The sequence below is a fragment of the Botrytis cinerea genome, chromosome 8 (assembly GCF_000143535.2).
Source record: "Botrytis cinerea B05.10 chromosome 8, complete sequence".
NCBI classification, from domain to species: Eukaryota; Fungi; Ascomycota; class Leotiomycetes; order Helotiales; family Sclerotiniaceae; genus Botrytis; species Botrytis cinerea.
The window spans coordinates 2,034,535-2,048,658 of record NC_037317.1 but is presented as its reverse complement, the minus strand read 5'-3'; the positions used below and the strand labels follow the sequence as shown (position 1 = coordinate 2,048,658).

Genomic DNA, 14,124 nt, shown 5'->3' with positions numbered 1-14,124 from the left:
TTGGGGCGTCGCGGCTATTGCTGCCATCTCTTCTCTTCTTATATAAAATGGCGATGAGTTATTGGACCACCATATCATCCGAGCCATCCACTCCAGTGCTTTCATCCCTACCTCCCCTCCAGCATCCCTACTCTCGACCAATTCTAGCCCACAGAGTGTATGACCAGTGATGACAATCATGACAACCTTACACACTCTGCGAACAAATAGGATCTTGGAGGAGCCTCAGACGTCTTCCAATGTTGCATATGCACGCATTACATATCGTGTGACTCGACAATTTATATTTGCTCTGTTGTCAATTGCTTTTCTAGAACACGGATTCCATATATATTACCTACATACATGTCTAGTACGCACCATGTACCATTCAAATGAGAAGAAGATTCTCGGATTCGGTATCCTTCGGCTGAAATGTGTTGTTCTTCTACTGTACCTACATCCAAAACGTATACCGACAACCTGACCTTGATCCATACTTGACTGATTAGCCCAACCCTACCAAAAGAACATTTCATTGTACGGATGCTTCGCACGAAAGGGACGGGCAAGAATTGTTAAGTTATATCGAGAGATCAAACATCGTTTGTTATGCTCTAGAAATTGATTACCGCGCCGTATGCTCGAGCCAAATACAGATGCAAAGTTCCAAATACAAAGTGAATCAATCATTCTTTACGGGACAAGCCTTGTTGTAACAACTCTTGGTCTCCAGTTCTTCAATATCTACGAGAGTTACATCGATTTGATAGATGTCCAGCCTCATTCGATTTCTCTCTTTACACCGACTTCACTCCAACCATACCTACTTCCTTCTTGATTGATATACACCTCGTCTCCGGTCAATTGGTCGTTGATTCTTATATATTGAAACCCTCCCTCCTCCCTCCTCCCCCAAACCACGCCTAATATAAAACAGTGTTCGATTATCGATTATCGAATCTAAAATTGAACACCCAAAACATCTGATTGTCGACCTCACATGAACATTCAACGCATCTGAGTATCGACTTGAACTTGCTTTTTCTTCAACTTAATCACTACTCCGAGTCAGGGGCAAACTTTGACCTTTCTACCCAAACATACCTCGCTCACCTGACATCTAAATCATCGTCCCTCAACCTTCAACCCAAGTGGTCCGCGTCGGACTATGGACATAAAAAGCAATACGGCAAAGCACTGAAAATAGAACCGTACTTGAACAATCTTGCTTTGATATCGAGGATTAATTTAACATATCCATCAAATCGAGTCTTGATGCAGCATTCTACTGCCCTGTGTCAATACCCTTTCATCAATACTTTCACAAAACCTCCTTGAACCATGGACATCAATCAGCTTCCACCAGAGCTAATCCAGTGTATTGGCGACCACCTTCGGAGAGCTCCACTCAACGCCTTGATCCAGACCTCCAAACGCCATGCGAAAATCCTAACATTCCTTCTCTATCAAAAAGCTTTCCGTCGTCACTTTCGTCCCGCTATAGACAATGAACCGGAACCTAGAGCAAGGTCAATATGGGTGTACAGTCGAGGTCGCAGCTATGTTTCTCAACGACGTTTATGGGCGTGTGCTCCTCATTGGGAATCCGAATATGTAATGGATTATTTCAACAATCGATCGCTGGGATGGGCACAAACTCGTTTTGGAGGAAGAGAAAGAAACGGTGCTACTTGGTTACATCTCTTAGCCGCAGCTGGTCATGAAAAACTTTTGAAGATGTTCATTACCAAAGGTCTCGATATCAACTCACGTGACTGGGCAGGGAATACAGTCTTACACTCCGCTGTCGCGGCAGAACAACATGGATTGATTGAGTTTTTACTTCAAGGTGGTGCAGACGTTTTGGCTATCAACTCGACGAATCAATCAGTGTTGGTTTATGCATTGGTTAGGTATAAGATAGGGGCTTTGATACCGATCATTGACGCTGTGAAAGCACGAGGTGGAGATCTTAACTACAATGCCAATGGATCAGGACACCCGCCGATATTTCTAGCTACAAGAACAGCTGAAGCACTTCCAGTTATTAAAAAGTTCTTGGAAAATGGAGTCAATGTTTTTCAAATACTATCAACGGGTGCGGCAGGCAATAATGATACTCTCCTTCATTGGGCTTGCCGTTACGGGCATCATGAAATAGGAAATTTCCTTGTGTCTCAAATGTCTAGTCGGCCAGGATTCATCTCTTTACTGAACGATCGACACATGGCTCCCATCCATCTCGCGATATGTCACAAATCATTATCTCTCTCCAAAACCCTAATAGCAGCTGGAGCAAACCTCGACGACGGAGATCAAATCGGTTCCACTCCTCTCGATCTAGCTATTGACCATCGCCGATCCGGTCTCTTCCAAGAAATCTATCTCAAGTGCAATTACAAAGACACCGCCTTCCAAAAATTCAAACAAGTCCTCTCAGACAGCATCAAAGACGAACATCCCCTCGTAATCCGCCACCTCCTCGACCTCCAAGCCCCCTGCTCCATTCAATTCCCCCTCCCCACCCTCCACCACCTCATCGAAAACCACGGCAACACCATCTCAGGCTGCCAGATTATCGAGCTAATCGGAGACGCCATGCCCCCCACCAATTTCCACATCCGCTCCCAACCCCTCGGCGAAACCCCGCTCCACCTCGCTCTCCGCAAATCTCTCCACAACATCCCCATCAACAGCGACCGTCTCATAACCTACCTCCTCCTCAAAACCCGTACCCTCACTCTCCTCACCCGCGAAGGAAACTCCATCCTCCACCACGCCGCCCTCTTCTCCACCCCCAAAACCATCTCGCAAATCCTCGCTCACAAAAACACCACCCACGAACTCTTCTTCCTCGAAAACAAAGCCGGCAAAACCGCTCTCCAAGAAGCCGCCCGCAGAACCGGCAACCACCGCAAAATCACAGACGCCCTCTTTCACGCCCGCACAAAATTTGATCGTCTCCGCAAGCGCGAAAAAAATATCGCCAATAGTCCGCGCAAGATTGGGAAGCCCGCGGTGCCGGATCCGCCCGTGAGGAGAGAAGAGAGTCCGCAGGTGCTCAAGAAGAGAGAGAAAGAGGAGAGGGAAAGGAGAGGAAGTTGTGTGGAAAGTGAAATGGGGAGGAGAGATTCGGATGCGGATAAAGAGGAGAGGAGGAGGATGACGGAATACTCTGATGATTGATGAGTTTATTTTTTATTTTTGCAAAGTTTTCTCTCTCTCTCTCTTTTTTTTTACTTGCATTTTATCAAAGGCGGTTATGGCTATGGTTATCTAAAAAGGATAGAAAGATATATACGAAAAGATTGGAATCGGAATCGGAATCGGAATTGGGGACTAGCATCTGGCATCTGGCACCATGGCATATGCATGAAATGGCGATAACTATACTATGTATTATCAATGAAGAAGAAGAAAAAACGAAAAGAACGAATAAAAGAAATAAAGTTGAAACGTTATTCCATCAATCAAATACACCTACCTACCTAACTACCTACCCACCTATAAAACCCTTTCCTCATCCACAATACACAATGCATATGTGATATTACAAGACTTATTTATTTATTTATTTATTTATTTATTTATTTTATAGAACTATTACAACTAAATATTTATTCAATCAATCAAACTACAACTCAACTCAACTCAACTTAAATTATATTATATTACTATCCATCCATCCATCCAACCAACCTGCCAACCATGCACCTACACATCCAACCAACCCCCAGCTAACCCCGATATATTATTCCATACCATACCATACCATACCATACCATGCCCATCCACCATGCCCAAATCCATGCATGCATCCATCCATCCATTTTAGTGCGTCTCCAACCTCCCCTCCCCCCACCTACAAACCTACCCATCTCCCAATCTAATACCTAACCAACACAAGATTGCCTCCTCCTGTTTCATTGTACTTCTTCAACTATGATTTATTTATCTAGATAGGTAGCTATCAATATAAATATGGACATGAATACTCATCCATCCATTCATTAATACTCCCCCCCCTCATCCGCCCCCGAGGGACAAAATCCTAATCCTACCATACCAATTAAATAAATGTATTTCCCTGCTATGCATTTCTGTTCATTCATCCCCCAACCCCAAGTTCCAAATACATTCGATCCTATCCCATCCCATCCCACCCAATCCAACCCATACCAGACGCCTTGGAAAAGCATGTATGTACACTATCATACAACCGCCACTCCTTGACTTCTTTCTCCGATCCCCGTCCAAACCTTGATTTCTCAAGTCTTCCAAACCGCAGCACGCCCTACCAGGAAACCGGTGTTTCCCTCGCCCTGGCATCATAATCTCCCTTCTTCGCCCCCCTAGTCCCACACCTCAACATCGCCCACCTCCTCTCGAGATTAAACCACATCTCCATAACCATCACCCTCTTCTCATCCGGCACCAATTGCTTTTCCGATTCCTCTCCCTTAACATATGGATCCAACCCCTCTTCCTCGACATTCATAATCCAATTTCCAACTCCCGCACAAAGTCTCGAATCCCACATTCCTTCTCTCCTATGACTCGACGTCAAAAGACTAATCGCTTCTCTTCTCAATCTTCTATCTCTTGATTTCGTCGCCACGACGAATAACGGGGGAATGATACCAAGATCAAGTGCAAAGGAGGGTTTAATATGCGAATAAGTTTCATGCGAATGATTTCCATCAGGACCAGGACTGGAAGAAGAGCTCGTAACCTTAACACCAAATGGCGTTCTCATTCCTCTCTTAATTCCCGGACTAGAATTGACATGCTTACAAGCCGCTCCACATCTTGCTTGTGCCAACGCTAATTCTTCATCTACGATCAGTTCCTTGGCCAATTCGTTGATCTCCGTGAATTTGGGAAGAAACTGATCAAAATCCATTTCGTTGGCGGAAAATGCAGTAAAGACCAGAATTCGTGTCATGACACATGTCATTTGAAGAACGATGATACCGGCTCTCTCGATATTTGAAGTGCCAGGCGCACGGCGTTTGGCAAGAATAGGAGCGAATGTCATTTGCCATTGTTCGAGGGAACGACCGAAACCGTATCCGTTGGATTTTATAGAGGCAGGAAGAATGTTATTGGACACGGTATAGAAACCTACTAGTTCCTCATTATATCTCATGATTCTTTCACATAAAGCATCGAGTACCAATCTTGCCTCTTGAATACTTGGAAAGCTTTCAGGAATGGGTGCTTCGATTGAGGCGGTTGTGCCAGTGGAACTATCGGATGGACTGGGTGGATTTGCCAAGCTAGGATCTCGAGAAACGTGATGTCTCCAATCGAGATTCGTTGGAGAGCTAGTTGTTGAAGGAGAGGGCGGTCCGGATTGTGATGCTACGGGATTAGCGATACTTGGATTGGTAGAGAGACGGATAACCCATGGAGCTGGAAAATGAAACGCCATATCGTATGATTTGGCTTGAATAGCCATGCGTGTAAACATTTGCCCCAACTCTTCTTCCACAATGTCGTCTTCGCGCTGGATGTATGATTTCTTTCTTTCCCTGCGTTGTTTCTCCATCACTCCTAGGCCTACTTGTACTTGTCTAATAGCAGCCTTGTGATCCCCCACAAACGATTGGAAACAAGTGAACAAAACACTAGATATTAAAACCGTTCGTTGAGATTGAACTTCATTATTCGAAATACTCTGGCGCATGCGCGTAACTGCTTTTCCATACTGTTCCCAAGCGAAACTCCAATGAGTAGGCGCGGAATCGTTGCTCGAAGGACCTTGATTTGAAGAAGGCGTAGGAGAGGTCGGAGGTGATTCTGCGACCTTTTCCAATGTTTTGTAGAGAGCTCCAAGAGCCACAACGGCATGACGTATAGATGCTTCAGAATGCGATTCTTGAAGAACACTACGCGTCCAGAATTCTGAATCAAAGAATCCAGATAATTCGCTGGCCGTATGGGTGCGGAAGACTTGGAAGTATTGGCCTTCCTTTGCGTCGAATGGAAGACCGAGAGTGGGTGGTCGAAATATCTCGGAATCAATTTCGATGGAAGTGATGGCTGATGGTGTGGTAGGTGACAATGGGCCGATAGATCTCGATTTACTGATGATGCGTGACGTTTTCCTGGGAATGAGTGCTGTCGAACCAGGTAAAGTCGTTGTTATTATGGTGTTGTTGGCTGGTGTTGAATGCGATTCCAACCCAGCATTGCTCGGTCGAGGAGCAATTGGTAGAGTATTATTGGCATTTCTGTTTCTCGGATTGTACGCCGGGTAACCATCACATCGTCTCCCCGATCTCACACATTTTGTACATTCAGGTCTCGTTTCATCGCATTTCACTCTTCGATTCCTAATAAAAGAAGAAAGTTCCGTGAATTAGCCAAAGATTGATTGTCTTGCTACCACCATCACCGCATAGTGTAGGACGCGGGGAAATTCCACACGGAAACCCCAGAATTGCTAAAATAGTATGGAAAAAGAAAAGAAACCTCCCAAGGAACTTACTTGCAGTTATTACATCCTGTCTTTACTTTTGGACGACTTGCACGACGCTGCCTCACTCTATTTCCAGTCTCCGTCGCATCTGCCATGACTGTTATGATCGAAGGTTTGTCTGCATTTCTTTGGGAAATATTTTTCTAAGAATACTTTATCCCCCTTGCGATTCCAAACAGCGCCGCAATGCAACAGGTCGGAATATGTCCAGGATTAATTCGGAGGTTTCTTCGTCTTATGGTCAAATAACAGAATCAAGAATGGGCGGTTAAGGAGAGAGAGGGAGAGGGAGAGGGAGAGGGTGTGTGTGTGGGTGTGAGAGTGAGAATTGCACAAGGATAAATTAAAAATGGTAAAATCAGATCAGATCAGGAAGATCAGGAAGATCAGAGCAATTCAAAGATCAGAGTGAAGATTGTCTGAGGATTGTTAAAGATATCTCCAATGACTGGAATAAAATGAATTAATAGGCAGAATTTATAACACAAGAACACGCAACACGAGGTTGTACGATTTCGGTGAGTTGGTCATGAATTATATCAAGTAGGTAGGTAGTTATTGTTTGAGACTTTGAGACTTTGAGACTTTGAGACTTTGAGACTTTGAGACTTTGAGCCTTTGAGCCTTTGAGCCTTTGAGCCTCTGAGACCTTGAGATGCAGATTGTCTGTATATGTGTATTAGATGAGTGCAGTCTACGCAGGCGCTGGAGGATGCGTGAGAGTGTGAGATGAAGGGGAATATCATTCACTCGGGAATCTCGAGATTTCTCTAGACTCGCCAATGATAATGAGAATCCCCTTTCTGGTGTATAGTATGACGAGTAGAAGGAATCACCAAATTGTTCCAAGGAAGGCAAGCAAAAGTACTGGGTAACCTGACTACCAGAGCTGCGATATGCTGCCCTGCAACGAAATGTAAGAATAGAGTCGAAGGAATGGATGGAAGGATCGAGGTGTGGTGGGTTGAGGGAAGCTACTAGGTATCGAGAGGAAATATGCAGCTATACATGCAGCTATACCGATAAAATTATTAGAACCTCGGCACCTTCCCCTTAGAACCAATCATACCGCACGATCCTGTGTCCATTCAGGAGACTAGGGAACCTTTGACGTACGATTATAGTCTGTCGTCTGCAGTCTAGTACGTCCTCCTACTTGCTTCATTCTTTCGATTCTTCATCGTCTATCTCCATTTGCATTCTATTTCTCCCCTCTCGTGCCTTTCTCCCTCCTCCCTCCTCCCTCCTCCCTCCTCCCATTGCCTCCCCTCCCCTCCCCTCTCCTCAACCATCCATACTGCATACCATTCGTCCAGGTCAAAAGGAGGAATGGCCAGACAATGGCTATTTCCCTGTCCCCTAAACCTTACGACTCCAAGCCTGAACCCTGTGGAGATCTTCTCACAAGCACCAATTACTACAGCCCGTTGATCTGTGTTGCAGCCAATGAAAGTGCTGGCTGGGCAATAGACGGTTGACCTCTTCCATCGTAGCTCAAGCACAAGTCCAATAATTCTTACACACGATTCATGGGGTTCTGTCTCGAACCTGGAGACATAACTTGGAGAGAAGAAAACAGTATCTAGGAAACATCCGTCGACGATATTTCTCATTCTTTTGGCGTTGAACATATGCTCATTCATAGGCCACCGAAATATTGCTCTCCCACTCCACTCCCGGCATCACAAAACTACCGTAAGCACCACATCATCTTGCTTGACCTAGCTGTGACCTGCTACGCTATCTAAAATGAGTCTAGAAAACGCGGGAGGATAATACCGTAAGCTGTGGTTATGGAAAAGCTTCGGTATGGCGGGTTATTTAATCTTTCACAGGGCTGAGAGAATGTGCTGATGCTGATGCTGATGGCCTGAACGATTAGGGCTGACTGTCAGCATGCATATCGAAGGAGACGAATCATGAGATGGGATTCGTTTAGATGTAGATTGAAGGCAAACTGGCTGCGAGATGGACTTGTGTGAATCGTGCGGAATGAAATGAAGGGGTAAGGATATGGGGAAAGGTTGGAGAAATACCCAGGAACTCAAACGTTGCTCCCCGACATGTAACGTTATGAGGAGCATAGAGAAAGCCCAAAGACTAGAATAGCATCATTTTCTTACCCCTATAATCAAAGTCGGAGAAAAGCTCCCCAGGTTGTAATTTCCTTCACTACGATGCCCATGCGAAAACAAAATCACACGTTGTAGACAGACATTTCTCTCAATCCAAAGAGCCTCGATCCATTGCACTTACCACCATTGCGTAGATAGACCATAGAATGATGCAACAGAACGGCGAGGAGTAAGATAAGATCTGACATTGTACCAGTCAAAACAAACACCGAGGCATTTTAATCTGCAGCACAAAGCAAAGCTCCCCGAATTCTAGACCCCATGCTAATTCCTTCGCCTGTGAGCTGCGAAAGGCTTCACGAATCGTCCAAAAAGCAAGTCGCGACGAGAGTGTCTCATTAACTATACCGCTCTTCAGCAAGCATACAGCCACTTTATGTAGCAACAATTTCGAATAGCGATCATCACATTCCGAGTCTCAAGATGCATGTGTGGTGGCGACGAATGGCGAGTTTATGTAGTAAAGGGTTTGGGAATCATTGGTTATGTTGCTTATTGATCTGATGTCAGGACCTGTAGCTACCACGAAGAATCATCGAATCGCATCTTCCGTCCCCCCCAGTGTGTTTTAAGTGTGCCGGCGTCTCTTCTCTCCATTTGGCTTGTGGAGATGTGAGCGAGATGTGTACCCTCCCGTCCCGTGCCTCCACGATTGAAGTGCCGTCCGTATTCTGACATCTTTGTTTTGCGAGATTGCTGTGAAATTGTGAGGGGGGGGAGGAAGCTGGGAAATTGTATCTGGGTTCGGAACGGAAAGATTGGGACTCCAAAACATGCACTCTTTTCAAATTTCGATATCAATTCGAAAAAGCAATCATTCTACTACGGAAATCGAATGTGTGTATCCAGAAGCCTTCATATAATATACTTTCTATGTCTTATATTTCAATACACTAGGCAAAGTGATATCATCAGAAATCCTTTGGCAATATAAATGTTTTCAATATATGAATCTGTTGGTGTGATTGGGCACATCGCTTTTTTCGCCCACATGGAACTAGCTTATCAACCAGTCTTGCTGCGAATCAGAAGGGCCGGAGAATGTGAAAACCCAGCATTAACTCTTCTGGTGAAAAGGAGAATGTAGAAGAAGCTTTCAATCAATCAACGTACACCCCTTCCCGCCTATGTTTGGTGGCAGAAAACTCTAAATTTCGGACGTCAATGTGTCCCACCTTCTAAATCCGCTCTGCTGTAGCGATACTTATTAGTGACAGTGATAGTGACGGGCGATAGTTGGAACGATAAGCCGCAAGGGCTTGTAGTTGTCAGCACTGTCAAGGACTTTCAAGACTAAAAAGTCAGCCGTTCTTCACTACTCGTCCAATGACATCCAACTAGCCACTCTGACATTATGACATGCATTAGATTGTGCCGTAGCGTGCCATCGTACATCTGTCTGTTTGTTCAACTTCCCCCCAAACCTCCATGTGAAGATGCGATTTGTCGACGACAGTTGCACAAGACATGGGTTGACATAGTCCTAACCATTGATAAACTTTCGGACGTCAATGTTGACGTGGACACAGTAGCATCTTGATGTGTGTTTCTCGCAAGCCTCATCCCATCTCGATCTCCGTAGTCAATCGTATTCAGGCTATTTGTGCATCCAAATACACCTAGCTAGGCATTGCATGCTGTATGACTTTTGGTGTTTGGTGCGCGGTTCTTGGGTAGAGATCCCGGTGGGAATTCATAGGAAGTATGGAAATATGGAAATATGGAAATGGAATGGACTTTCAGTGTTCCAGTGCCACGGTTGGGATAATCATGGTCCGCCTAAAATTCGGAGTCTGGGACTTTAGCCATGTTATCTTTAATTGACCCCGGGTGGTGTGGCCTCGGCCTTCTAACCGTTATTCTAGAAAAGGATTAATCGGCGAAAGCTTTCTTTTCAATCTATGTTCGGTGTCTCTCCTCATCATTGTTTCAAATGTCGATACCACTCTTCAATACGTGAATTGCTGATTAGTCGTTTGCACTCTTGGCTCTTTCGAGTATGCCCATGGATAAACAACCCTTGGTTAATCCTATCCAATGAACTATCGAATGGCCATAGACATTAGTTTCGTGACTTTCTACTCTTTTGAGTGAATCATGGATTCGTGGCAGCATTCTCATCTCATCTTCCTTCCCGGCGATCATCTGTCATCTCACATGGTCGCCCTGCTGGATACCTAGGAAGGGAATCCGTAGGTAGCTCGTATACCCTTACTTGCAATAATCCATGCCGGGGTGTGTAAACCTTATTGAAGTTCATTTAACGTATGTTGACTTACACCGTGGTGAATTCTGCTATCATGCTCGTTATCCCTCGTTACCCCCTTGCCCCCTTGCCCCCTTGCCTTGCTTGATTTGCTTCGTCACAGCTTACCTCATGTGAACTTTATATCGACAGAATATCTCTCCCCGGAAAGAGGAAGATTTTCCTTGTCTATTTCCGCGGGGGTTCGTTACTCCGTAGACCGTTATCAAGCACTGCAAAAACGCTTTCCCAGACCCATCCGCTCCTGAATACGAATGAATTGTTGCCATGTAGTAAGAAGTCTCGTGCTGTCACCTGTGACGGCATTGCTTGCTTGGATGTCCACGGCATGTGTTGTATTGATGCTTCCAACTGTTACAATATCAAAATAGTCTGCGGGCTACCTGGGTATCAAAACCTCAGTCATACATCAACTAATCAGATGAACCATGAGAAACTAATACCTTTAGCCTACCCGTCTTCCAATGTTCTTTCTTTTTTTCGCAAACTTTCCATATTCCAACAGCATGGGACCCCACACCCAAAACTAATGCCGATTAGACTCGCAAACATCCCATCCATTCGTACAATCACTCCACTTTTTTAACATTTCGGTCTCGCATCTCGATCTTAGTCTCTGGCACTTTTCATCTTTGTACCCGCGCATGTCCGCTTCAGTTCCACTCACAGGACACTGACTGGTACCAACTACACCTGGGTACGCATCGCTTGAAATCCCACGCTGCCATGCCATCCCACGTGTGCGGCTCGGCCTAAATGTCCTTCCATCCAAGCTTCCTCGCTTCGCTCGCACCAAAAGTGCTCACTAGTCTTACATTTGTGACCCCATCTCGAGCCCCCTTCAACCAATCGCAACTTTTGAAACCGGTTCACACCCAATTCAAACTTCGCGATTATTTCCCAATCGAGTAACTTCGATTTCGATTTCGAGACTGCCTAACACTATCGCCGCATCGTATGTGCACAAACCGTAACCGCAACCACAACCTAATACCTACTAAGCTAAGCAAATGTACCATACCGTCCCTGGCGTCCTATGACTATGAAGTGACATCTGTACCTTTTTGAAGGAAGCATTAATGTCATTCGAGAAAATAAAATAAACAATATTAACAGTAATACCAGCTGCAATATAATAATAATCTACTTATCCCCACCGATCATTCTTGAAGATCTTCTTAAGCTTATTACTTTCTCCCTATCGTTATTTATTGACTTTGAATTTGAAGACTTCACATTTTTATAAGAATGGATGCTTTTCCTGTTGGTGTTTCATTCATATCTACGTTGGCAACTTTTTATATGAAACGAGTGTCGGGAGTTCGACCACATTAAGTAAATTAAACTTCAACTTCATTCATCGCTCGCTTGGAATTTGCATTGCTCAAGCAATATTCAAAGAATCGAATTCCCATAATATATCGAACTCGGAAAATTTGTCATTTCTCATCAAAGCATTCTCGGGATTTTATTTGCTTTTTCTTCAGCATCACATTCTTCAGCATCGTCAGATCACTACATCGTACACCACGGCCTACTAGCGTTTTTCGGGAAACAAGTTCACAACAATTCTTCGATTCATATTCCAAATTATATTCACATTTTCATATCAAAGCGTCTAAATGGTGACCACGATCCACACTCGAATTTTTCGCCATAGTCATAGTCAAGGACACGATATAAAGCCTTCAGTTAGTCATCAGTCGAGAAGAACCGAACGAGAGAGTTCGTTGCCAAGAAGAATGGATAGGGAAAGCTCCCTTCCACCAACTACATGTAGTAGAGGTCACACACATCCTCCTTGGAATACGACGGGTGTATTGAGGATAGCGAAATGTGAAAGTGTTTGTGGCTTTTGTATGAAAGAAACGGATACAGCTGCAAAATTGAGGAAACATGTTTCCGTGCATATCAAAAATGAAGGACTTAATTTGACGATAGCGGAGGCTGCTAGTGGAAGAGGAAAATTGTAAGATTTTCTATTTTGGGGGACTTTCCCCCCTTGATAATTGTACATCATTTGCTAACCAATCGTATAGAGAAGTACCAACTCACAAATCTTCACATGAAAGATCAGGGTCTACGTCACATTACTCATCACATGGCAACATAACACCTCTGGAGGATGAACATCCCCAGCTCACATACTCATCGCATACGCCTTCTTATTCAACCTACTCCCCAGCATCCCTCACTACCTCACCATCTCACTATACAAGTATAGCTCAACGACCCTTAACAACTTCAACCTCAAGCTACGATACATACCCCTCTCATCGATCTCCATCCAGTACCAGCGGGTTATCCTACTCTACAATCCCAAGTCCAAGCAGTACCTCAGCCCTCTCCAACTATCGTTCCCTAGCCCAAGGTTCTTCAACACACGCCATCAGCGATCCCTTCTCCTCGCTTCGCTCTCACGCTCTCCGTACCAAATTCGAATGGACCGTCATCACTCCCTCGGAAGGTTTCGCTATCCTCGACTATTGCAAGTCATTATCCCAAGCTACTGGCGAACAAGTGCCGTGCTATAACCGCGAAACGCTGTTTGACGAAGAGTGGCAAGCTCACATGAGAGATATTCATGGGGTTTATCTGATATGGCCAGAAACGTGGATGAAGCGGGTTGAGGTATTGGATTTAGAGGGGGTGGGAGGAAAGATCGAAGGAGTCAACGATTTGGTTATGGAGGGGAAAGCGATAGATAACTGGGGGTTATTAGGGAATGAATGATAATTCAGAGAATATTCATGATTACGTACCGGGTTTTAGGAGGGGGCAATTGGACTGGAAAAACGACGAATACGGGATGGAATACTAGCATGGCATGCATGAACTACAAGGGATCATAGGGAATTCAATTTCTTTGCAAATGCAAAGATGGAGTTTGGGGACAAGAATTGGAAAGGCCTGGTACGGGGAATGCATTAGAAACTGGAAAGGTTACAAAGGAAGAAAAACACCGGCGTGCGCTGAAAGTTTTGTACATCATGATTTCCGTTCATTCGGATACATGGCCATTCTCATATTCATCACATGATATGGATATGAATAGGGGGGGCAGAATGAATATATGAATTCATAAACAAACTCTTCGATTAGATGTACTTAGTGTGATGGACTAAGAATTTACCAATTTAATATATACATCAGACTTGAAAATAAACCCCGTCATATCATACATGAAATGAGTACCACTGACAGTAGCATACACGGATAGATATCAAGAGTGTCTATAAAACATACCTAGAGAAGAT

At 44.5% G+C, this 14,124-nt stretch overlaps 3 protein-coding genes across 3 annotated transcripts; 2 read left to right on the top strand and 1 right to left on the bottom strand.

Moving 5' to 3' along the window:
* Positions 1-313: 313 nt before the first annotated feature.
* On the top strand, positions 314-3,485 carry BCIN_08g05440 (hypothetical protein). Its single transcript, XM_001552972.2, has one exon. It carries the CDS (start codon positions 1,324-1,326, stop codon positions 3,166-3,168), a length of 1,845 nt encoding a protein of 614 aa, XP_001553022.2. The 5' UTR covers positions 314-1,323; the 3' UTR covers positions 3,169-3,485.
* Positions 3,486-3,527: 42 nt separating this feature from the next.
* BCIN_08g05430 (hypothetical protein) lies at positions 3,528-7,396 on the bottom strand. Its single transcript, XM_024694716.1, has 2 exons — positions 6,476-7,396; positions 3,528-6,320 (listed from the first exon to the last, which is right to left on the bottom strand). Exons 1-2 carry the CDS (start codon positions 6,559-6,561, stop codon positions 4,277-4,279), a joined length of 2,130 nt encoding a protein of 709 aa, XP_024550508.1. The 5' UTR covers positions 6,562-7,396; the 3' UTR covers positions 3,528-4,276.
* Positions 7,397-11,933: 4,537 nt separating this feature from the next.
* On the top strand, positions 11,934-14,015 carry BCIN_08g05420 (hypothetical protein). Its single transcript, XM_001552967.2, has 2 exons — positions 11,934-12,836; positions 12,907-14,015. Exons 1-2 carry the CDS (start codon positions 12,490-12,492, stop codon positions 13,598-13,600), a joined length of 1,041 nt encoding a protein of 346 aa, XP_001553017.2. The 5' UTR covers positions 11,934-12,489; the 3' UTR covers positions 13,601-14,015.
* Positions 14,016-14,124: the final 109 nt, after the last annotated feature.